The sequence below is a fragment of the Chrysemys picta genome, chromosome 3, assembly GCF_011386835.1.
Source record: "Chrysemys picta bellii isolate R12L10 chromosome 3, ASM1138683v2, whole genome shotgun sequence".
Classification (NCBI taxonomy): Eukaryota; Metazoa; Chordata; order Testudines; family Emydidae; genus Chrysemys; species Chrysemys picta.
Window position 1 is genome coordinate 105,097,612 of NC_088793.1, and position 25,508 is coordinate 105,123,119.

At 47.4% G+C, this 25,508-nt stretch overlaps 1 protein-coding gene and 1 long non-coding RNA gene across 4 annotated transcripts in view; one reads left to right on the forward strand and one right to left on the reverse strand.

The window, feature by feature from the left end:
* Positions 1 to 16,372, forward strand: part of LOC135982371 (uncharacterized) — a 95,001-nt gene extending 78,629 nt beyond the window's left edge. Inside the window, exon 2 of the long non-coding RNA XR_010599702.1 lies at positions 12,066 to 16,372. This is a non-coding gene — a long non-coding RNA (uncharacterized LOC135982371). The remainder of the gene's footprint in view (positions 1 to 12,065) is intronic.
* IL22RA2 (interleukin 22 receptor subunit alpha 2) lies at positions 7,191 to 22,775 on the reverse strand. Of its 3 annotated transcripts, none has more exons than XM_005280339.4 (6): positions 22,033 to 22,775; positions 21,064 to 21,202; positions 19,689 to 19,867; positions 15,549 to 15,718; positions 14,780 to 14,939; positions 7,191 to 7,493 (listed from the first exon to the last, which is right to left on the reverse strand). In XM_005280339.4, exons 1-5 carry the CDS (start codon positions 22,124 to 22,126, stop codon positions 14,784 to 14,786), a joined length of 738 nt encoding a protein of 245 aa, XP_005280396.2. In that variant the 5' UTR covers positions 22,127 to 22,775; the 3' UTR covers positions 7,191 to 7,493; positions 14,780 to 14,783. The 3 variants fall into 3 exon arrangements, with proteins under 3 accessions (XP_005280396.2, XP_042704129.2, XP_008175112.2); XM_042848195.2 differs by lacking the exon at positions 7,191 to 7,493 and adding an exon at positions 12,608 to 14,014; XM_008176890.3 differs by lacking the exon at positions 7,191 to 7,493 and having other exon boundaries at positions 12,608 to 14,939.
* Positions 22,776 to 25,508: the final 2,733 nt, after the last annotated feature.

Below are 25,508 nucleotides of genomic sequence, written 5' to 3' on the forward strand. Positions count from 1 at the left end.
AGTCATTTTCACCTCAGTGGCAGAGACAAACTTTTGGCCATTTCAGCTTCAAGAGCAACTGACCAGATTGTTGCCAGTGGTTGGGTTCAGTAGAAACACCCTCACAATGGGAATGTACCGCTTCAGCTGCTCCATGTTAAGCAGCAGGACAAGATGAGCAATGTAGATATTCATAACCAAACCCACCAGCCACCTCCATCCACAGTGTCATGGCTTTGGCAGCTTTCTTGTTATGGGCACATTATTAGGATGGAAGCCCAATGAATTACAATTCCTTGGTCAATTGCATTGACCAAGGAATACAAGTCGGCAATCACGTGGGCGCTAAAAGCTTTGGTGATGCCGCAAGATCACCAATGACAGACAAACTGAATATCCAGCCAGACTGTATTAAGGACCTAGCTAGAGGCAGATCCGAGTGATGCTCTATCTCAAAGGAGGCCCATATCCCTTTGGGATTTGCCTTAATGATGGTATTAATTTGTACTGAACAGATCCCATAGTGGGAACAGATCCCCATAGTGCTAAAGGCCATAGGCCCCTATGCATGCATATTGATAGATAGACAGGATCCTGTGTTTGATATCTTTCTCCAAAGAGCATACAGTCTTAAAAATTACACTAGGACCTAAAGTGTTCAGGCCTGAGTAGAAATCGAGTAAGGATTTTGGATATGGCCCTAATAAGAAGTTGGAAATATCAGGTTCAACAAAATTTAAAGTTTTTCTAACATTAAAATCGCGTTAGCAAACTAGAAATGAAGAGGTTTGGCCAGCAATACTTACACTGTAACCAAGAGTCACTTCCTTAACTATAAGGCAGGTTTACTGAAAGCTGGAACAGTATTATTATAAAAAAAAATATTATAAAACGGCCTTGCTATGGAAACATTTTATTCCTGAACTATGGCTCCTTTATTTTTTCCCATGACTCACAGCTGGAAATGTGTTCTTCGGCGTGACTTTCGCTGATTAGAAGGAGGAGAAAGAGAATGCTGGAGGGCAGAGAATGCATGCCTCTGGAACAGATACAAGCCAGGTGAAGGTTTGGGAAAGCACAAGGCAGACAAGCAGCTCACATTACTGTGATTCATTATTGAAATGGTTTTTCAAAGCCTCGCGGATACGCAGTACCTCTTGCTGTGCTCTTCTTATTGCCCTGGTGTCTGGCTGCTCAAAAATGGCTGCCTTGCGATCTGTCTAAACTGCCCACCCTTATGGAAAATTTCCCCCCTTTTTTTTCACAGATATTATGGAGCACACAGCAGGCAGCTATAACCATGGGGATGTTCTCCTCACTAAAGTCCAACTTGGTTAGTAGACTTCTCCAGCGCCCTTTCAATCGACCAAAGGCACATTCAACCACTATTCTGCACTTGTTGAGCCTATAGTTGAACCGTTCCTTACTGCTGTCCAGACGGCCGGTGTATGGCTTCATGAGCCATGGGAGCAAGGGGTAGGCTAGGTCCCCCAAGATAATTATAGGCATCTCAACGTTGTCAATGTTCATTCTGTGGTCTGGAAAGAAAGTCCCGGATTGCAGCTTTTTGAACAGACCTGAGTTCCTAAAGATGTGTACGTCATGAACCTTTCCTGACCATGCTATGTTGATGTTGGTGAAATGTCCCCTGTGATCCACCAGTGCTTGCAGCACCATTGAAAAGTATCCCTTTCGGTTTAAGTACTGTATGGCAAGGTGGTCTGGTGCCAAGATGGGGATATGCATGTCATCTATCACCCCACCTCAATTAGGGAACCCCTTCGTGGCAAAACCATCCACTATGTCCTGCACTTTTCCCGGACTCACTACCCTTTGTAGCAGAAGTTGATTAATGGCCCTGCACACTTGGAGCACAGCAGCTCCCACGGTTGATTAACTTGCTGCAAATTGATTCCCCACTGACCGATAACTGTCTGGCATTGCAAGCTTCCAAATAGTGATCGCCACTCGCTTCTCCACTGTCAGAGCAGCTCTCGTTATGGTGTTGCTGAACTGCAGGGCAGGGGAAAGCTCTGCACAAAGTTCCTGGAAGGCGGCCTTCCGCATTTGAAAGTTCTGCAGCCACTGCTCGTCATCCCTGCAAAACGATGCAGTTCCACCAATCAGTGCTTGTTTCATGGGACCAGAAACAGCACTCCCTCTCTCAACAGAGTGCAGCTGCTCTGTGACTGCCAGCAGCAACTGTGAATTGTTTTTTTCAATGGCTTGCAGTAGGGCTGCTTGCAGGACATTGCTATGTTCCATGCAGTGGACCCTACTTCGGCTCTAGAAATACGGCAGGAGAAGGCATGAGGTTTGAGATGCTCACAGCAAGAGTGCACAACTGAGCAGGCTCCATGCTTCTGGGGTTATGGCGTACGCGCGGCGGTTTTAAGGCGCGAAAACCACTTGGTTGTTTGTCGTTCATATGAAGGAGGGAGCACAGTGCATTATGGGATGCCAACGCAATGCTCCCATTCTCCCTTGTGGCAATGTTTTGGTCCCATGAGGCTGTGCACAAACTTCCCAAAACACACTGCGGCAAGTTGCACTTTGGGATTGCTACCCACAATGCACTGCTTCGTGCATCAATGCAGGCACTGCTAGTGAAGACGCACTCCATCGAGACAATAAGCACGATGTGGCCATGCGCAATCGACTTAATTAATTCGGCAGCTCGAGGTTGAATTAGATAAAGTTGACTTAATTTTGTAGTGTAGATGAGCCGTAAGTAAAGAGCATTTTACCAAAACTTTCTGGGGGACATCTTAAAGCAGTGTGCAAGATTCACGAAGGCCAGGTCTACACTACCCCCCTAATTCGAACTAAGGTACGCAACTTCAGCTACGTGAATAACGTAGCTGAAGTTCGAAGTACCTTAGTTCGAACTTACCTTGGTCCACACTCGGCAGGCAGGCTCCCCCGTCGACTCCGCGGTACTCCTCTCGCCGAGCTGGAGTACCGCAGTCGACGGCGAGCACTTCCGGGTTCGACTTATCGCGTCCAGACTAGACGCGATAAGTCGAACCCAGAAGTTCGATCGCTCGCCGCCGAACTACCGGGTAAGTGTAGCCAAGGCCTTAGTTGGTTCCAGGAACTGCATAGTGCATGTCCCTGCATGAGCCTGACTCACTGCATCTGCCACATAGTGCGTCATGGGACTGTATCATTATCATTGTTGGGGGTGGAGGGAATATGCCGCCAGCAATTTTACCAAACACTGTCCCAGTAAAAGTGCTTTTTAGAGTGGCGATGGAAGGAAATGTACATTACAAATGGAAGGAGAACTTTGCCTTTTGCAGGGCATTACAGGGTTGGTGACCATAAATAATGGCATTCTCAGACTGGAAGAAGTCCTTGCAAATATCTGACTTCTCACAGAACTACAAGTCACTTCCCTTCTCCACTCAACCGCGCCTAAAGGGCATTGAGTGAGATTTAAGGCTGGAAATCTTTTTCCCTGCTGAGCATGAAGATCAATAGAAACTGATTTATTAGACTTGAGAGGAAGCAAGTCTTGTGGATGGTGATTCAGATCCTGGTTTACCATGAGTCTCACCCACCTTTACAAACATCCTCTTCGTCCTACCTAGCTGTCATTGATAGAGTGAGGGGGCGGTTCCTTTATGACTTTTGGATTAGCTCACATTTCAGTGGGTTTGGTCACTTAGGGCAGGTCTTCACTACGGGGCGGGGGGTCAATTTAAGATACGCAAATTCAGCTACGCGAATAGCGTAGTTGAATTCAACGTATTGGAGCTGAATTACCCCGCTGTGAGGATGGCGGAAAAATGGACCTCTGCGGCTCCCCATCGACGGTGCTTACTCCCACCTCCGCTGGTGGAGTAAGAGCGTTGATTCGGGGATCGATTGTCGCGTCCCGACGAGACGCGATAATTCGATCCCCGAGAGATCGATTTCTACCCGCCGATTCACACGGGTAGTGTAGACCTAGCCTTAGCTCCTACCCAGTCCTAGGTTGGCTTTGCTAATACAAACGCTATGTGGGATCGACCCGCTGAGATCGAGCCATCAGCAGTCGATTTAGCGGGTCTAGTGAAGACCTGCCAAATCGACAGCAGATCGCTCTCCAGTCGACCCTTGTACTCTACCCCCAATGAGAAGAGTAAGGTAAGTTGATGGGAGAGTTTCTCCCGTTGACCCCCTGTGGCGTAGACCCCACGGTAACTCGACCTAAGGTACGTCGACTCCAGCTGTGTTATTCACATGGCTGGAGTTGTGTAGCATAGGTTGACTTACCGTGGTAGTGTAGACATAGCCAAAGTTACACCTGAGCTTTGAAGGCAGAACACTGCCTTGGTGTGGATGGGATAATAGGGGGCGGGGGCGGGGTAAGAGAAAGGGAGACTGTGTGGCTACCCCATGCTACACACCAGTGTTGGCAGTGTGTAGTGTATGTGGAGGTACATGCTGCCGTGAAAAGCAAGCTGCATCCACACTGCTGTGGGTACCTCCACATGCTGTCAGTGAAAGACTCCAGCAGTGGGAAAAGGCTTCAGCAGCTCCCCACTGCTGGAACCTTTCATTGTGCAGAAGAAAGGCTTGAACGGGGGGATGGGGGAGGAAGTGGGGAAACCACCCCCCTGCCAGAGCCTTTTCCTGTGGAAGGGGAAGCCTCAGGCAGTGGGACACAACATTGCTAAAAATAGCAGTGTAGAGAGGGAGGCACTGCTTGGGTGAGTAAAGAGCCATGAAAGGTACCTACTCAGGTACATACCCACATTCTGCAGGTGTGTCTTTGCTTGCTGGCTATACTGCTATTTATGCCCGTACTGGGGCGGGGGGTAGTATGCTACATGCTGCCAAAAAAAGCATGAAGTGTAGACGTACCCGGTGTGTTTTTTAAAACAGCACACATTTTCTCTAGAGGTTGTATTTTGTTCTTTACATTGTTCTGGTAGGATGCAGCTGTTTACTCCTGGGGGAATTCTGCGCCATTGCGCAATGCAGAATTTCATATTTTCCCCCGCAGAATTGGGGCTGCAGAGCTGCTGGCAGCCATTAGGGGCTGCTGGACTTCGCAGAGTCCAGCTCTCCAGCTCACAGTGAGCAGAGCTCCCAGCCCGGCGGGGATGGAGACTGCACATTCTGGCTGCCTTGCTTGATCCTCATCTGCCCAGGGACGGGAGAGGGCCTGGGAGACTCAGCTGTGGCAAAGGGTGAGGAAGGGCCACAGTGCACCGCATCCCTGGTTGGACAGTGAAGAAGCTGGTGGGAGTAAAGCCTCTGAGGGGAGGAAGGTATGGGTGTCTGGGCTGGGGTGTGCCCCATGGCTGGTCTGGGGGGGAGGGGATGTGTGGGCTCTGGGGGTCCCCTGCAGCTGGGCTCTGGGGGGGGGGCTCTGAGGGTGCCCTGTGGCTGGGGCTCTGGGAGGAGGGGGTTGCGTGGGCTCTGGGGGTGGCCTGTGGCTGGGGCTCTGGGAGGAGGGGGTTGTGTGGGGTCTGGGGATGCCCTGTGGCTTGGGCTCTTGGGGGAGGGGGTTGCGTGGGCTCTGGGGGTGGCCCAAGGCTGGGCTCTGGGGATGCCCTGTGGTTGGGTTCTGAGGGGATGGGGGTGCAAGTGTGTGGGCTCTGGGGTGTCCTGTGGCTGTGCTCTGGGGGGAGAAGGTGCATGGATCCTGGGGGTGCCCCATGGCTGGGCTCTGGGGGGGTGCCCTGCGGTTGGGGGCAGGGATGCAGGTGTCTGGGCTCTGGGGGGTGCCTTGTGGCTAGGTTCTGGGGGAAATTGGGGTGTGGGTGTCTGGGCTCTGGGGGACCCCATGCAGCCCTCTCCAGCACCCACCAACTGCACTTGGGTTGTCATAGGGGTTTCTTTAACTCCCTGTTCCTGGGGGGAATCTGTTGTTGTTGTTGTCTGTATTGTTGACAAGTAATTTGAAGTAAATTAGCAAAATATTTGAAACTGGTATGATAGTGTTATTTTAACAAATGAAATATGCACAATTTTTAATTTTTTAGCGTAGCATTCCCCCAGGAGTAGCAACTCCACTGCACCCTTCTTTTGGTGGTGTGTAGTGCACGTGTAATCCCCATAGACCCGATAATAAACAACAGTGTAGAAGTTGAGGCATGGCTTAGGCAAGTACAGACCCACCTAAAGGATGTGGGGATGCGCCTGGGTAGGTACCTTACCTGGCTCTCTACTCACCCAAGCTCTACTCTGTCTACACTGCTATGTTTAGCCGAATAATGTCCTGCTGCCTCCCACCACTGGAGCCCTTCCCTGCTGCAGGGAAAGACTCCAGCAGTGGGAAATGTCTATGATAGAGGGGAAAGGCTCTGGAGGGGGGGTTGTGATGGGTTCCCCCCAGGGTGCCACCTGGAACTGGGATACCACTGAGCCCAACTGACCCACCAACCTGGCTCCCTTTACATGTAGCTACATACAGTCTTTGTTCACCAGGTGTTTCCAAGAGTCTCCTTTGGGTGGGGAGTCAGTGAAGAACCATGATGATGTCACTCCCCTGCCTTATATAGCTTTTGCATAGGGCGGGAACCCTTTGTCTCCAAGGTTGGATCCCATGCTCAGTCAGTGGAAAAACACTGGTATTCCAAGATGGAGTCCAGTACCAGGTGATTTGGTCACATGCCCCTGTAGTGTCATAGTAGCCATGACTCAGAAGCTGTTTAGTGTCTTTAGGAAGACCTCCCGGTAGGAGATTAGCCTCTTCTAAGACCTATTGTTTTCACTAATGGCCCTTCCCAGCCAGCCATCTAGACTGAGTGCATTCTGCCTACTGGGCGCTCTCCAGATGTAAACGTATTTGTAATACAGATACACAGTCAATATTCCTAACTTCAGATACAAAAATGATACATGCATACAAATAGGATAATCAGATTCAGTAAATCATAACCTTTTAAATGATATCTCACGTGACCTATCTTATATAAAATACATCATAGTTATGCCATAATCACATCATAATAATATTACTGTGACGAAGATGGGGTGTAACGTCACAGGGGTTTCCCTGCTGTCTCCCATAATTCAGAGCCTTTCCTCCCTACAGTGAACAGCTCTGGCAGTGGGGAGCTGCGGAAGCCTTTCCCCGCTCCCAGAGCCTGTCACTGCAGCATGTAACTATCTACACGTTGCTGCTTGTGATGTGTAGTGTAGATACAGAAATAAAGAATTGAAACTTTTTTTTTTATTCCAAGACTCAAAAAGAAAAACAAATTCTAGAAATGATCCTCCTGCATATTTTCAACCACCAGAGGATTTCAAACATATAAAAAGGTCTCCAATGAAATGATTTATGCGGTACATGGCAAGAATGTATAAGTTGTAAACATTTTAAGATGTGATAAGTAAAGATTTTATTTCCCGTGCTACATTAATTTGATTTGGTGAAGCATCAGAGTCCATTAGTTATTTTAAAGGTATTTGAATGTGGACTTGCAAATGTTCAAAAATACAGGAGTCCACTTGACCACTAGAGCCGGTAGAGAAGAAAGCATTGAGTGTATCCTCTTCCACTGTTATCTGTAATGCTGGGAGTAAAAAAAGAATGGAAAAGTCACCAGAGTACTGTTAGCCAAATACACAACAACCCTTATGATACTGAGCTAACCCTTTTTGCAATGTGTTCAGTTATCCCTAGCCTATGTTTGCCAGAAGCTGGGAGTAGATAACACGGGATGGATCACTTGACGATTACCTGTTCTGTTCGTTCCCTCTGGGGCACCTGGCATTGGCTATTGTCAGAAGATAGGATACTGGGCTAGATGGACCTTTGGTCATACCCCAGTATGGCTGTTCTTATCCACATAATAATATAACAATTCAAGGGGAAGAGTAAGTTGTTAAGAGATAATGGCAACACGGACCAAGATCCTGCATTCCTTTGTATGCAGAACTTCCCCCCGAACAGGAGTTCTGAGACTGCAAGTGACGTAAGACGCCAGCCTGGAACAGCTGGAGCTTTTCAGATAGAAGCAGCAACTCCATCACTGAAAGCAAATTCTTCAGTACCATATCTGCCTCTGTAGAAAATGCCACTGACAATTTTCTGAGAAGACATCACTCTGCAGTCTAACATGAAAGTGACAAGAAGGATAGTCTTGGGGTTAAGGCACTGCCATGGCACTTAGAGTGTGTGTGTTCAATTCCTGGCACTTCCACACCTTTCCTGTGTGACCTTGAGCAAGTCATGTAAGGCAGGATCCAAAGCCAATTGATAAAAGTGACTTGAGCGCACTTTGGATCAGGCCTTGAATCTCTCTCTGCCACAGCTCCTGTCAAATGGGATTAATAGGAATTCCCTGTCGCTAACATTTGTGAAGCACTGACATGCTGTGGTGGGAGGCCATATAAATGGATAAAACAGATTTATTGCTGTGGCTTTTCAGATGAAGTAACTGAGTTTGTTCTCCACTTTAGATCGGGCAAAGGAAAATTTGATAGTTGATGCCTATAAAGCACGTGGCTTGGAAATATAACAAATGAGAACAGAAAGTATGAAGTGTTCCATAGGAGGACCCAGACACTAACTACTGTTAGAAGTGTGGGTGGAGCTTTGTAAATCCCTGAACAACAAACAATTTTTATAGCCCCTCATTGTGCCAGAGCTTTACAATCACTAAGGGCATGTCTACACTTGCCATTTAAAGTACAAAAAAACCCAGTTACTCACTTCCCATAACTGTTGTTCTTCGAGCTGTGTTGTTCATGTCTATTCCAATCAGGTGTGTGCATGATGGCCGGAAGATTTTTCCCTTAGCAGCATCCGTCGGGTTGGCCTGGGCACCCCCTGGAGTTGTGCTTTCATGGCGCTCAATATAGAGCCCTGCCAACCCGCCACCCTTTCAGTTCCTTCTTGCCGGCTACTCTGACAGAGTGGTAGGAGGGTGGGTATTGGAATGGACATGAAGAACACATCTCGAAGAACAGTTACAAGAAGTGAATAACCGTTTTTCCTTCTTCAAATGCTTGTTCATGTCCAATCAGGTGACTCCCAAGCCAAGTTCAGGAGGTGGGATCGGAGCTGTCCACTGACTGGAGTACTGCTCTTCCGAAGGCTGCATCGTCTCTGGCCTGCTGGGTAATTGCATAATGTGCAGCAAAAGTGTGTATGGAGACCACTCCGCTCTGCAGATTTCATGGGTGGGAACCTGAGCCATGCTGTCGATGAAGCCTGCGCCCTGGTAGAGAGCACAGTGGTCAGCAGTGCAGGAACACCTGCCAGGTTGTAGAACTCACGGACACAGGACATGATCCATGATGAGATGCGTTGGGATGAAACCGGCTGACTTTTCATCCTGTCCGCCACTGCCACAAATAGCTGAACTTACTTTCTGAACGGTTTCGTTCTCTCAGTGTAAAAGGCCAGAGCCCTGTGGACATCCAGAGAGTGGAGTCTCTGCTCCCTGCCGCTGGAATTGAGGTTTAGGGTAGAAAACCACGAGGAAGATGTCCTGGTTGATGTGAAACTGCGAGATGACCTTTGGGAGGAAAGCAGCCTGAGGCCTGAGCTGAACCTTGTCCTTATAGAACATGGTGTAGGGAGGGTCTGATGTCAAGGCCCTGAGCTCAGACAACCTCCTGGCTGAGGTTATTGCTACCAGGAACGTGACCTTGTAAGAAAGATAGAGCAGGGAGTATGTTGCTAAATGCTCAAAGCGGGGCCCCATGAGCCTTGAAAGGACCAAGTTGAGGTCCCAGGCAAGGACCGGCTGACGGACGTGAGGGTATAACCTGTCGAGCCCCTTCAGGAATCAGCTGACCATGGGGTTAGACCATGGGCCCTGCACGCCCAGGTGGAAGGCCGAGATGGCAGCGAGGTGCACCCGTCTAGAAGACAACGAGAGACCCTCCTGCTTCAGATGGAGGAGGTAGTCCAGAATGTGAGGCACTGAAGCCAGCGTTGGGGGCAAATGGCGCTGCGCCGACCAGACTGAGAATCTCTTCCACTTGGCAAGGTACATGGCTCTTGTAGAGGGTTTCCTACTACCAAGGAGGACCTGTCTGACCTGGTCTGAACAGGAAAGCTCCAACGGATTTAACCATGGAGCTTCCACGCCATAAGATGGAGCGACTGGAGGTTCGGGTGTTGGAGACATCCGTGATCTTGTGTGAGAAGGTCCGGGGAGAGCGGCAAGATAATCAGGGCTCCGAAGGACAAGTCTAGGAGGGAAGTGTACCAGTGCTGATGGGGCCAGGCCGGTGCTATCAGTATGACCTGTGCTCGATCTCTGCAGATCTTGAGCAGCACCTTGTGAACGAGCGGTATGGGTGGAAAGGCGTATAGGAGAGAACCTCCCCAGTGGAGGAGGACCGCATCCGAGCTGGAGCCTGGGCTGTGTGGAAGGAGCAGAACTGCTGGCACTTACTGTTGCACCACATGGCAAAGAGGTCTATCAGGGGAAATCTCCATCTCTGGAAATTGCGACATCCGGGTAAAGGGACCACTCGTGGCTGTGGAACAACCTACTGAGGTGTTCCGCCAGCTCATTCTGAATCCTGGGGAGATACGACGCCTGCAGGTGAATTGAATGTTCTACACAGAAGTCCCACAGCATGAGGGCTTCATGGCACAGCGGAGAGGAGCTTGCACCCCTCCCCCCCGTTTGTTGATATAGAACATTGCTGTCGTATTGTCCGTCATGACTGATACACATTGTCCGATTGGCATGGTAGGCGCACTGCTCTCAGCTCTCTGACATTGATGTGGAGACCCAGATCTGCTTGCGACCAGAGGCCTTGAGTTCTGGAGGTAAGAAGGAACTGAAGGGGTGGCGGGTCGCCAGGGCTCTATATTGAGCGCCATGAAGGCGCAACTCCAGTGGGTGTCCAGGCCGGCCCGACGGATGCTGCTAGGGGAAAAAATCTTCCGGCCATCGTGCATGTGCGGGCGCACACCTGATTGGAATAGACATGAACAAGCACTCAAAGAGGAATGTCCCTTTTTTGCGCAAAAACCGTGGGAGCGTCTACACTTGTTAATGACTTTTTGCGGCGAAACCCAGAAGTTTCACCACAAAAAGAAAACCACCTTTATGAGAGGCGTACAGTTCTTTCCACTGTTCTTTTTGCGTTGATGTGAAAGTGAAGACACGTCCTTCCTGTGTAAACACCTTTTGGTCTCTGGAGGATATCCCCCAGTTCCAAAAGTGACCACTCTGGCCAGCACTTCTGCTGCTCTGACACCAGGTAAACGGACGTCCATCCCGCCCCCGTAAGGCCCCGGGAAGTTTGAAACTCCCTTTCCTGTGGCAAGTGCTCATCTGCCCAGGTGACCATGGCTGCTCCACATAGCAAACGATCCCCAGCTTGGAGCAATGCTGAGCTACTGGACCTGATCAGTTTTTGGGGAGAGGAGGCTGTGCAGTGCCAGCTGCGTTCCAGCTGTAGGAATTTCAATACCCGCAAGCAGATTGCATGCAGCTTGCAGGAGAAGGGGCATAACAGGGACACACTGGAGTGGAGAGCGAAGGTGAAGGAGCTGAGGAACGCACACCACAAGGTGAGGGAGGCCAACCGTTGGTCTGGAGCTGCGCCCCAAAGCTGCTATTTTTACAGTGAGTTGGATGCAATCCTAAGTGGTGACCACACTTCCATTGCAAAGAGCCCAGTGGATACTTCTGCATGTCTGGAGTCAGTGGAAAGTGGTCCTAGCCAGGGGGAGGAGGAGGTCATATATGAAGAGGAGGAGGCTGAGGAAGCTATGGAGCCCATTGCTGCGTGCACTCAGGACCCCTTCTCTGCTCTGGAGGTGTCTACCCAGTGTGAGCAACCACTGTCTGCTGAGGCAGAGGCAGAAGAGCAGAGCTCTGGTAAGTTGCTTTGCTTTGACAATGCATAAAGCAGGTTGTGGGCACAGAAAAGTACTAAGCTGGCTGTGTTTGTGCGCTGGGTGCCCTTCCTTCATGCTAGCCCTTTTCCGAATGGGTGTATGCAATAAACCCTATAATTCTGAGTTCCCTCACCATTGCTGGGTTCTTGTGCACCATGGGTGCTTGGTCTTTGTCACCAAGACAGTGATTTCTTACCAGTGGTGTATTGCAACGTACACAGTGATTCCTGTATGTATGTTTCACAGCAATGTGTTGTTTTTGTCTCCCCAGAAACGACTGTGGAAGACCCACCCCCTGCTGTAGCAGACGTCTGCGACACATAAGAAAGCGGCCAAGGTGCACTAGGGCAGACATGTTTCGTGAGGTGATTCAGCACTCCCAAGCAGAGACATGCGATAAAAATAAATGGAGAGAAACCATGACAAGATGGAAAGAGGGAGAGAACCGAGACCAAAAAGAGAATAATGCTTTCCATAGGGAAGCCATGGAGAGGCAACGTTCTGGAGCATCGGACAGATCTGTTGCATTCTCTCATTACACTGCAGAGTGACCCGATTCGTGCCCGCCCCCCATTGTAGCAAATGGGAAAGAATTCTGCACGCACTCCCCAAACTCCCACTGCACATTCTTATAGGCTCGCTGCAAATTTTTCCATTCCTCAACAATCCACACCCCCAGACAGCTCGTCAAATGACAGCTGGAGTTATACACAGCTATGAGGTATATGGGCACCCCACCCTGTTCCCCACCATCACTCGGGATTGATACATGTGCATGTGGTGTTTTCTCTGTTTTTAAAATAAAAGCACACGTTTTTCAAAAAGAAGCAAGCTTTATTTGTGCGTTCACATTTCTGTACATGTCATCACAGCTACAAGTCAACTAGCACTTCATCTTCACTGAAATTACACACAGAACCACCATGTAGCACAGCACATGCTGTTAACACTTCCTTTCCCAAGCACAATAGCAAAGTTTAATGATTTTCGTTTGCAAACTTTTCTCTCAAGGCATCCCGGATCCTAACTGCCCCACATTGTGCCCCTCTAATAGCCCTGGTATCTGGCTGCTGAAACTCAGCAGCCAGGCGTTCGGCCTCCAGGCTCCACGTATGAGCCAACCTTTTGCCCTTCCCCTCACAAATGTTATGTAAAGTACAGCACGCCGCAATAACCATGGGAATATTTTCCCCACTCATTTCCAGTCTACTGTTCATACATCTCCAGCGAGCTTTCAAACGGCCAAATGCGCATTCGACAGCCATTCTGCACTACTCAGCCCGTTGCTGAAACGTTCCTTACTATCATCTGGGTTTCCAGTGTATGGCTTCATGAGCCATAGCATCAATGGGTAAGCTGGGTCTCCCAGGATCACAATGGGCATTTCCACTTCCCCGACGGTGAGCCGCTGGTCTGGAAAGAAAGTCCCCACTTGCAGCTTTCAGTACAGGCCAGTGTTTCTAAAGATATGTGCGTCATGCACCTTTCCGGACCATCCAGCATTAATATCAGTGAAACACCCACGGTGATCCACTAGCGCCTGCAAAACCATGGAGAAGATCCCCTTACGATTTATATACTCAGTGCTAAGGTGGGCCGGGGCAACAATAGGGATCTGCGTTCCATCTATCGCCCCACCACAGTTAAGGAAGCCCATTTCTGCAAAGCCATCCAAAATATCACACACATTACCAAGAGTCACGGTCTTGCACAGTAGGATACGATTAATGGCCTTGCACACTTGAGTTCCCACGGCACCAACGGTCGATCTCCCCACTCCAAACTGGTTCGCAACCGACCGGTAGCTGTCTGGAGTCGCCAGCTTCCACAATGCGATTGCCACAAGCTTCTCTACAGTGAGTGCAACTCTCAGTCTGGTGTCCTTGTGGCGCAGGGCTGGGGAAAGCGCTGCACACAGTTCCATGAAGATGGCTCTCCACATCCAAAAGTTTTGAAGCCACTGGACATCATCCCAGACATGCATAACGATACGATCCCACCACTCTGAGCTAGTTTCCCTAGCCCAAAAACGCCGTTCCACAGTGCTCAGCTCCTCAGTTAATGCCAAAAGCAATCGACTGTTACTTATTTCCATTTCAGGCATCTCATCAGGCATCTCTGACTGCAGCTCTCTTTGCAAGTTTAAAAACAGCTGCACTGCCACGTGCGATGTGCAAGTGACAGCTATCAAAGTAGTGGACAGCAGTGCAGGATCCATTCCTGCTTGTAGATGTGGCAGGGAAAGAAGCCAGACAGCAGGGGGGGTTAAAAAAATGCCGCGAAAGAAACAAGGAAGTAATGGGGATGCTGGGACAAGAAGCAATGCATCACGGGCCACTGAGTAGGGACCCAGAATGCCTTTTGCTCACCCCCTCTTCCCACAAGACCTATCGAGAGAGCTGCACTGTGGGAGAGCTGCCCTAGAGCGCTGCTCTCATCCGCGATGGAAGTGCTGCTAATGTAAACACTGTCTGATGCCTGAGGAATTCAGTGAGTACACAAACCAGCGCTTTACTTTCAGCGATTCCCTATCACAGCACAAAAACTCTGCAAGTGTAGACATAACTCTGACCAGTAACTTAGGGTATTTGTTACTTCCAGGCCATCGAAGCTGATGGAAATAATACTGTGTAGCTATATTTAAACACAGGGAAATAAGGGGCATTCCTGATCTATTTATATGAGGGTTTTTCCTAAAGCAGATACTGTGGTGATCTAAGCACTAATGTCAACAAGCAAATAATTGAATGTACTGTACCTACCATATTTCTTCTGCTTTGGCTTCCTGTACAATTGTGACATCAACACAGATTTGAGAGAAGTGTGTGAAAGCTTTGTGTATATTGCCTGAGTTTCAAATACAGTAGCAGTTTCATGACATTTTGTTCTATCTTGTGTTGGCGAGGGCATGGACTAGGTAGTCTGGTAGGTCTTTACCATCTCTAGCTTCTGGGATCCCATGCAGCTTCTCTTTTGTTTACTTACCATGTCATAGGGGTACCGTGCATTTCTTACTGCTGTACACACTGCTGCGGTCCAGCACTGGCAAGTAGGTTGCAACCACTACGCAGTAGCTGACTTCAGGTTTCAAATCTTCTATTTTAACAACTTTGTCTGTTCCTTCATACGCCAGTATTTTGGTTTTCTACATATGGGGGGAGGGGGAAATCACAATCAGTATGCTCCTGTAATAAGTATTTCCATGGCCCGGCTTTGTTAAGGACAGCAGCATTGTACAGCCATGTTTCGGATGTGCGTGAGCCAACAACAGTATGTAAATAAAATAATTGATTAGCTTGTAGCATCTAAAAAGACCTAGAAAGACAGAGTCCCACCCCAAAGAGCTCATTTAGGAATGATAAAGGAGAGCTGAAACACACTAACAAAGGGATAGGATAACGATTGGTGATATAATGATAAAGTCATGAATTATTTTCTAAAATCTCTAGGTTCATTTAGTTATACACAAGCAAATCTGGAGGGTTAATTCAATTGTAAACAGAGGCTGTGCTAGCCCACTGAGGGCCCTAAGCAGAAATACTTTTGCACTCTTGCTCCCGCCCAGATACTAATAAACTTGTTAAATAATTCACGTTAAATGAGAAAGCGAACAGGGGGCCCCCTTGAGCTGCTTGGGGCCCTATTGCTTAGTCTGCTTATATCTAGCGCTGGCTCTGTTAAGGCAGGAAGGGTTTGCACAGGCTTATGTAATTCAATTTTTAGAAGTACAATGTGTACATGAAGGTGCACTTACTTCATTTAGCATGTTGTTGATTAGAAACACTCGATATAATAGATCATAATAGTTTGTCATTGGTATCTTGCTGCCTCTTCTCCTTGTATAAGGTGAATTTGGAGCCTGGAGCTTTAATTTTATGGATTTGTTTCCAGGAGTCACATTTACTGATGGAGGTCCTATCTTTGCTAGAGTAGTAAACAAAAATATGAAAATAATTACAACTGATTAATGCTTACCTCCCAGTCCAGAATTGTAAGCCATTGGGAAAAAATAGACCATCAAATAATTTAATTTGTAATGTTACTATCTTTGTATCGTGGCATCATGTGGTACTTATAGCTGATGGGTTGCTTTTGAGGTTTTTTTTTTAAATAGTCCAAAGTTTTAATTTACAAACATGAAAAATATCAGCTCAAAAGATGAACACTTGTGAAAGTTTGGTAAAATTCCATGTTGCTGTTCACAAAGTATATTTGTTGTAAGCAAAAGGGAATTTTCATGAACTAGGACTTTCAGAATTGTCTGTGTGTTTGGATTACTCAAAATGGCTACCTTAAAAACATCTGTCTTGCCATGGACATCGTCCTCAGTGAGGACAGGAGCTTTTGACATATTTGAAAAACATTTGGGTTTTTAAATAGCTATGGGGTAAATCTTGTGCAATTCCCAATGACATGGGAAGGCAGAATCAACCCAATGTTATTTCTTTTTTGGGTGAGTGAGTGGCGTAGGAGGGGGAAGGTGAGCAAGGGTGCTGGAGGTGCTGTAGCATCCCGTGGCTTGAAGTGGCTTCCATTATATACAGAGTTTACAGCTTGGTTCAGTGGCTCTCAGCACCCCCCACTGTAAAAATTGTTCCACCACCCTTGAAAGTGAGACAGGTGAACATGTTCCATCACCCAAGCTACTGTCATAAAATACTAGTCTCTGTGACAAAGCTTAGCTTTTCTGTTTCTGCAGAAAAGGACCTAGGGGTCACAGTGGACGAGAAGCTGGATATGAGTCAACAGTGTGCTCTTGTTGCCAAGAAGGCTAACGGCATTTTGGGCTGTATAAGTAGGGGCATTGCCAGTAGATCGAGGAACGTGATCGTTCCCCTTTATTCGACATTGGTGAGGCCTCATCTGGAGTACTGTGTCCAGTTTTGGACCCCACACTACAAGAAGGATGTGGAAAAATTGGAAAGAGTCCAGTGGAGGGCAACAAAAATGATTAGGGGTCTGGAGCACATGACTTATGAGGAGAGGCTGAGGGAACTGGGATTGTTTAGTCTCCAGAAGAGAAGAATGAGGGGGGATTTGATAGCAGCCTTCAACTACCTGAAGGTGGGTTCCAAAGAGGATGGAGCTAGGCTGGTCTCAGTGGTAGCGGATAACAGAGCAAGGAGTAATGGTCTCAAGTTGCAGTGGGGGAGGTCTAGGTTGGATATTAGAAAACACTATTTCACTAGGAGGGTGGTGGAGCACTGGAATGTGTTACCTATGGAGGTGGTGGAGTCTCCTTCCTTGGAGGTTTTTAAGGCCCGGCTTGACAAAGCCCTGGCTGGGATGATTTAGTTGAGAATTGGTCCTGCTTTGAGCAGGAGGTTGGACTAGATAACCTCCTGAGGTCCCTTCTAACCCTGATATTCTATGATTCAAGCAAATGGTTAAGGAAAACCTCAGTCCCTTACATTGTAATGAGGATGGTTAAGTCTGACTCTCACAGATCCATGAGATCAACTGTACCAATCAAAAGTGAGCTGGAAAAGCATGCTACCACCTCTTCTGTTGCTGCTTCTCTGTATATATCACTAGGATATATATCACTAGGATATATACCATCAAAAGAAAAGTTACACATACACACATTTTACCAACTTCTAAACACAAGCTGTAAACCTACTGTGCCAAAACAAAGGTTCATCTGCTATGAACTTCCCTTCAAACTTGTTCCCCTGGCCCCAGGTAGAAGGAAATGTATTAGCAAGAAACTTCAGCATGCAATTAGGAAACAGCACACAGAAGACACTGCAGTGCAGTAAAGGATGGTGATCACAGCTATACACCAAGCTTTACAAACTGTTCCTTCATTGAAAGATGTACTGTGTTCTTGAAAGCACTGAACTTCCACGGGACAGGTGCTGGTGTAGACCATTGGCAGGATGTTCCCATGCAGCCTATAACTCTTGACTTTCTGCTCCTTTTTTCCATAGCTTAAGGAGGACACATTTCTCCCCTTACTCTCGGCTTTCTCGATCCTCTGTCCAGACCTGGCTGTGGTGTTGAACGCTAATGGAAGTGCTTGTTCCCGCTCCAGGCCATTTAGTTATCTTAGGGGCACCCATTTCTTAAGTTAAAGAGAGTCAGCCTGCTCTAGTTTCTCAGTTATGTATAGGCATTGTGACAGACCCAGACCAGTGGGGTACAGGAGTCTGGTAGAGGGCAAATATACTGGTCACTGGATGAGTAGTTTTCTGTTCCCTGAGTGACCAGAGCAGGGGCTGCACTAGAGTAATCAGGAACCTGCTAGAACCAGTTAAGGCAAGCAGGCTAATTAGGACACCTGGAGCCAATTAAGAAGCTGCTAGAATCAATTAAGGCAGGCTAATCAAGGCACTTGGGTTTTAAAAGAAGCTCACTTCAGTTTGTGGTGTGAGTGTGAGGAGCTGGGAGCAAGATGTGCAAGGAGCGGAGAGTGAGAGGGTGTGCTGCTGGAGGACTGAGGAGCACAAGTGTTATCAGACACCAGGAGGAAGGTCCTGTGGTGAGACTAAGGAAGGTGTTTGGAGGAGGCCATGGGGAAATAGCCTAGGGAGTTGTAGCTGTCATGCAGCTGTTACAGGAGGCACTATAGGCAGCTGCAGTCCACAGGGCCCTTGGCTGGAACCCGGAGTAGAGGGCGGGCCCGGGTTCCCCCCAAACCTCCCAATTGACCTGGACTGTGGGTTCTTCCAGAGGGGAAGGTCTCTGGGCTGTTCCCCAACCCACATGGTGAATCTCTGAGGCAAGAAAATCCGCCAAGAAGCGCAGGACCCACCAAGATAGAGGAGGAACTTTGTCACAGCATCTAATTAGTACTTGTGTGTACTCAAGCTAAGTGGAATTTTGTATAAAGTATTTGTTTTGTAATAGCAATTTTCTTGAGAATGGCTGATTCCTGAGACCTAGATGTCTGACTATGATGCTCTGTTTCTGAATAAGGTTCTGACACCTGACGTCTGGATAATACATGCTTCACCCTGGAACTTGTACATCTTTTTGTTGCTCATCTGCCACACCCTGATTTAGCTAACATATCTTCTGCCTACCACCTGATGCAGATTGCATGTTTGTACTGTACAGCAATACTACACAGCTGTTTTATCCTGCATGGAGATTCTTGCTTGCTAAAGCAACTGAATTTTACTGACCTTCATAGTTCAGAGCCACCTAGGAATCTTTCCTCCCCCCCAAGCAGTTTAACATTTTCACTATTCCTCAGCAGCATACTCTAGACAGAAGCATTGAATGTGAGTAGGCGCGGGCTGGTGGTAGTTATATATAGTCCAGTCTCTAGGGAAGTGAGCATCTTCCACAAGCACAAAGTGTATCCACTGCCAGTTAGCTCACAGCACAGTTTTGTTAAATTCACTCTTTCGGCAGAAAAAGGAACTTCCCCATCCTTCTCATGGCATTAGCATACTCTGAGATCAATAAGCCAGCAACGTGGAGAACCAATTTGACATAATGTGTACTCTCTTACCATAGAAACCTTTACACTTTGCTGTAGAAGGCTAAAGATGACAAGCATTTAGCATTGTAGAGGGCATCTTCAGTGAGGCCTCTAATTTTGCACCAGCACTTTTGTGTTTGCTGTCAACTATGACTACAGTACCGAGGCTGCAAACAATTACAGTCACAAGCAATAGAGCTTAGACTTCTAGCAACCCATTCTGTGGGTACAAATGTGCATTCAGAACAAAAAGGATCATAGCGTGAAACAAAAGGTATACCCTAAGCTTTAAGAACCACAATGTTAACTTGGTCTGCAATGTAATCATAATTTTTCTTTTGTTAAACTTTTAGTTATAAAGCGACTATTCAAAATTACAAGTTGTAGGGGAAAAAACAGACATCCCTTGAAGAGAGAGCCCATATTTCTGTATACAGAATGGCTAAACACTTTCAGACTTACTTTCCCTCCACGGAGTAAATCTGCTGCTGGTGTTCCAATCTGAATGGACTCCATCTGAAAGAGATTTCACTCTGCCATAATAAGGTTCTCTGATCTCAGATGTCTGATGGGTTAGGTCACAAAAAACTTCACGAATACCCCAACATTCTTCTTTATTTTTCCATTGGCTTTGCCCATACCTATGGAGGGGGAGGGAGAGGGAGAGAAGGTGTAGCCTTTGGTAATTTCTGACCATTGGTTTAAGGTTGTGCAGGTTCTAACGTTATAGTTCCACATCCAGTTGCTGAGCTGCACTCAAACACCAGATTCTCAGATCTGCCATGGCAAATAGCTTTTTCATCCAAGTTGATTGCAGGAAAAATTGCTGTCATAGGTGCTTTCCAAAGTGTATTTCTGCATTTTTGTAAAGGAGACGTAAAACTGAAGTGCTGACCGCTTCTTGTCATTAAAAACCTATGGCACTTTCCCCCCTCTAGATAAGGGGTGCTAGCTGTGGCCTACTAGATATTTTTCCATGGAGGCAAAATGTCAAATTGCCCATCTAAGCCTTCCTGCAGTTCCAATCAGCAAATGAAGTCTTGTTTGTCACTTCCTATTGCTGGGCCCTGTGGCTTAAGGTTTCAAAAATGATTAGTGATTTAAGGTGCCTCCATGTGGGATGCCCTACATGATATGCCAGAGGGCAGGAGCTCTAATAACCAGCCCCCTTTAAGGTGTCTCAAAAATTGGACAACTAAAGACTGAGCACCCAAGATTACTAGTTGCTTTGGAAATGTAGGCCAGTGAGATAGCACATTCCACCCCAGAGACAATGAGTGATGAAGATGCTCAGCACATTGCAAGGAGTTACTTGACATCATCTTTTGGGCTATTTGTAGCAATTGACTAAGTCACCTCTTTTGAGGTAGCAGAGCCTGGCCATTCCCTGAACATAGGAAGGAAGAGAAGAGTGAAAAATGCAGATTCAGCAACAGTGAAACATTTTGCAAATTCTTGTCAATTCCATTGAATGGTCATGGAGGGGAAAAAACAACACTTTTTTGAAGTCAAAATGTTTCATTTGAACATGTTTGCATTCAAAAAGACGGTTTCAAAATTGCACACTACTTTACTAATACATAACAATAAAGCCATTTGAAAAGCTCAAAATTGAAACAAAACACTTTGACCCAAAATGAATTTTTCTTTGACTTTTCCGGTTGCCAAATATTTTGCTAAGCATTTCCTTTGGGTCAACCCAAAACAATTTTTGTTCTTGACTTTTTGGAACTGCCAGTGAACTGAAAAAAATCAGTTCTTGCTCAGTTCTACTTCTCAGCCCAGCTATCACAGACATAAAGACAAGCAGGAGCTGGGAGTTCCTCACTGTACTTACACTTTGTACTGCACAAAGTAGATAATGTCACCTGTGGCAGCCCTCCCAGGCTGCCAATGCAAGGTGTTGTTGAAGTTTAATGAGTGAAATTCGACCTTTTGTGGTTTAATTAATTCCTGCAATTCTTGATTTCCTGAAACTAAAGGAAAAGAAACTGCAAATAACAAGTACTAAAGGATAGAAAGCATTTGTTTTAGACACATACAGAACTAAAGTAGTTAAATTGTAATTTGTGGTATTATTTTCTTTTACAGAATAGTGAATTTAGTGCCAGTAAAAGGGGCCATATTAACATCCTAGAAAATTGAAGCATTTTAAGTCAATTCACATCAGCGGTTTCTAGTTTCCCCAATGCCACCTCCCGCCCCCCCCCCCCAACACGTCTCAACCATAAACAAAGGGATTATTATTGTTACTATTTATTATTTATGCAGTGTCCATAAACATGCTAGGGATGAGAGGCTCTGCATGCCTGCCCGTTCAAAATATTAACATCTTAATGGTCAATCAGGGTTCCATTTGTTGTGGTAGTTTGTGATGTCTACTCCTGTCCAGTAAAAACTGATCTGAAATTTACCAGTTTATGCCACATAAGAAACTGAAAATTTGTCAGATGGCAACAATTTTCATGCTAATCTGAACCAGTTAACAAGCTTCAGAAGCATCCAATTTCCCTCTTTCAGTGATACAGACAACTACCTATTCTGGCTCTGACACTAGCATTATAACAGAATGAACTAAAACACATTAGTTAAAGTGACAGCTATAAAATGATTTTTGATGGCAAACATTTGTCTTAGCTTCTAATTCAGAACCTTGAAAGACAATAAAACCAACTAACATTTGGAAATGACAAAACTTTATACATTTGTGAAAACACCTAGAGATCCTGTCTGAGTCATTTGTCCAGATTCATTAAGAAAACCCAACATTGCCGCCACATCAAAAGAACTAGAAGTGTTTACTTACCAGTTACACCAGTCCAAAGCAAATTTATCAGTAAGTACAGGGGGTAGTGTTTAATCAGCATGGTTAGAAGAGCAGCTGCATGGATGGAGAGCATCTCTGTAGCTCTTGGTCATATATAACCAAAAGTATCACTACTTTAAAAAGGAAGTGTGTGTCGTTCATAAGTATCATAGTTCCATATTTAGTTCCCCTTTTGTTGGAGACCCACACGCCCATTAGCAAGGGTAGGTTTGGGCCCCAGGGTCGGGCACGAGTTGACGAGACCCTGGGAAGCGGAGGGGCCGAGGTGACATGGCCTGAATTGGATCTCCTTGCCACAGGCTCTTTTGGCTTGGAGTGGGGAGAGCGACACCTCTCAAGCCTCTTCTTTTTCTGGGGCACTGGGGACTGAGAAGATAGTCTCTGGGCAGAGTCGTGGCAGTGCTATGACTCCTTGGGGTCCTTCCTTGGCACTGCCTCGCGCACTGTCAGCACCGGAGAAGCGTGCACTGGCGAGGAGGTGCTGGGCATGGGTTCTGCCGACGCTGGGTCGGATTGCGGCCGGAGTGCTGCCTCCACTAGAAGCACCTTGGATGAAAGTAAGTTAAAGGTACTTACTGGGGTCCTGGGCAGGGGCGTGGCCTCAACCAGAAGAGGCGGGGCCTTTACATCAAGATTTAAAGGCCCCGGGGCTCTCGCTGCGGCTGGGAGCCCCGGAGCCTTTAAATCACCCCAGGAGCTACCAGCTGCAGAGGCGGCTAGGAGTCCCGGGGCGATTTAAAGGGCTCGGGGCTCTGGCCGCGCTACCGCAGCGGAGCTCTGGGCCCTTTAAATCACCGATGGAGCCCTGCCTCTGCTACCCCAGGGTTCTGGCAGCTGGGCTTGGGCGGCGATTTAAAGGGCACGGGGCTCCGATGGCGGGGCCCGGGCCTTTTAAATCGCTGCCCGAGCCCGACTGCCACAGCCCCGGGATAGCAGCGGCAGGGCTCCCGTGGGGATTTAAAGGGCCAAAGGCTCTGGCTGCTGCGGGGAGCTCTGGGCCCTTTAAATCACCGCCAGAGCCCTGCTACCGGAGCCCCAGGGTAGCAGCGACAGGGCTCCGTTGGTGATTTAAAGGGCCCAGGCTCCCCGCAGCAGGGCTCAGGAGACGATTTAAAGGGCCGTTGGCTCCGTCTGCTGCAGGGAGCCCTGGGCCCTTTAAATCGCCAGCCTGGGGAAGCCGATCAGGTCCGGCACAGCGTACCGGCTTACTTTCATCTCTGCCTAGGGCAGAGCCCGTTGCAAATTCTGCACCTCTCCTTCTGGTGGCTCTCCCTGAGACACCGCAAACAGGAAGAGTGAGGATCACTCTTAGGCATAAACTTTCCACAGTCCTTGCAGAGCTCGAACCTTGGGGAGCAGGGCATACCCCAATACCAGGGGAGCACTGGTTGGGGGAACTCCCGAAAGGAAACGTAAGTACTACTACTACTAACACACACTACTAACTACGACAAACTATAAACTGCTAAGGGAAAAATCTTCCAGCTGTCGTGCATGCGGCGCGCGCACACCTGATTGGAATGGACATGAACAACACATCTCGAAGAACAACAGTTACGAGAAGGCGAGTAACCGGTTTTTTGGGCCTTACATAAAAGTAACTTTTGATCTAACCAAGTTAATAGCTTCCTTGTTCTGAATTAAACACACAGCCACTTGTTCTTGACTTGGCAGCTGCGTCACTTCTAGGCTTGGAATAAAGCTTTATAATAAGCAGGCCAGGATTTTTGGGCACCGTGCACTATGGAAATTGCCCCCCCCACCTCCCATCAACTAGACAGCAAAGTGACCCTGCCTCATACCAACCTCAGCATGCCCCTCCCACCTCACATATACCCCAACACAACTCTCCACCCTCCCCCCATTTATCCTGATGCCCCCCCCACCGCAGCAGCTCTGAAATACATGTCGCTCTCTGCAGCCCAACACCTCAGCATCACAAGCCACAGCCCCCAACTCATCCCATAGTCCACCAGTAACTCATCCCCAGCCTCTCATACACTGCCCCCAGAACCTTCCTGGCCACTTAGCAGTGCCTCCAAGGCCAGTAATCCTGTCCCAGGCTAGGGCAGGTCCCTGCTGCCCAGCTTCACTCACTCCACATGCTCATGTCCTCACACTATTCAGGTTTGGCACAGCTGTCCTTCTGTCATAATGGAGGGCGGCCAAGCCCAACTTCAGTGAGTGGCGTAGGGACCCCACACCCCGGGGCGCAATGCTGCTCAGGTTTGGCCTGGCTGCCCCTCCATCCTAACGAGGCTAAAATGAAAAAAAAAAAAAAAAAAAAGCTGGGTCCCTAAAATTAGCATCTTAAGACCATATGTAGGCACCTAAATAAATGAGCTGGTGGTCAAAAGTGCTGAGTACCTAGCAGCTCCCCAAAACAACACAATGTTTTATATTCATTCTTAGACCACCAAAAATGCCACTCTTGTCTCTTTTTGGCTATCACTTGCTCTGCTGTGAAGAGGCTTTTGCTTCTTATTCTGCTTCGCTGTTCACCCGTCCAAAGTCAAAGAATATGACAAAACTTCTCTTTATAATGTACCACACTTTGCTATTAAAGGTAATCTGGCTTGAAAGCCTTGGGTTTGGGTCCAGAATGCTTTAAATTTCCAGGTCTATTTAACACATTCATTTTGGAATGTACTTTCGGAGAGATGTGAGTAAAAATACAATTGCTTTGTCTTTAAATAGCAGAAAGGTGCTAAGCATCCAAAACTCCCACTAACTTCTATACAAACTGCAGGTGTAAGAACCTTTCGGAGGAAAAAAAAGCAGTTAAATCAGAGTGGCTTGATTTATTTTTGTTTTTTTAAGTGCCATGCTGTACACGAGCCTTGGAGTTCAGTCTCCAATATGCTTCACTGTGCTGTCCAACCTGTTGTACCAACTGCTGTGTTTATGAATTTATTTAAATGCACTTAATATTCTGTTGCCCCACCTTCTGACACCCCTGTGCCATTCAAACACCAGCATCACTCTGTGGAGAGGTAGCAGATATCGTGGCTTTGCAGTGGACTCCCAGTGAAGGAGGAATCAGTGATATGGAATCTGGGTATATTCTAAGTGTAACATTTTATTTACAGATCTACCCCAGTCCTGAAATGAGATGCATGCAGCCAATCTTTTCTTCACAGAATATTAGCCCAACCCCAATGTCCTGTTCCTAAGGCCCAAGCCTGCCTCAGGAACAGACTCTAATCAGAGACCAAGTTCTCCAGCTTCTTGCACAAGTCCCTCTCTCTCCTGAAGCTGCCTACACACAAAACCAAAAACAATTTCGCATGTCTTTCCATGAGGCCCTATTTGCTCACTCTAACCTCCCTCTCCCTGCCAAGACAAGTTACCAGTGTCACCTGGTGATGCCTCTCAAAAAGATATAACAAATGCACACACACTACATAGGTGCAGAAACATTAACCCGGATGCAGTCTGTCCTGCAAGGACAAAGT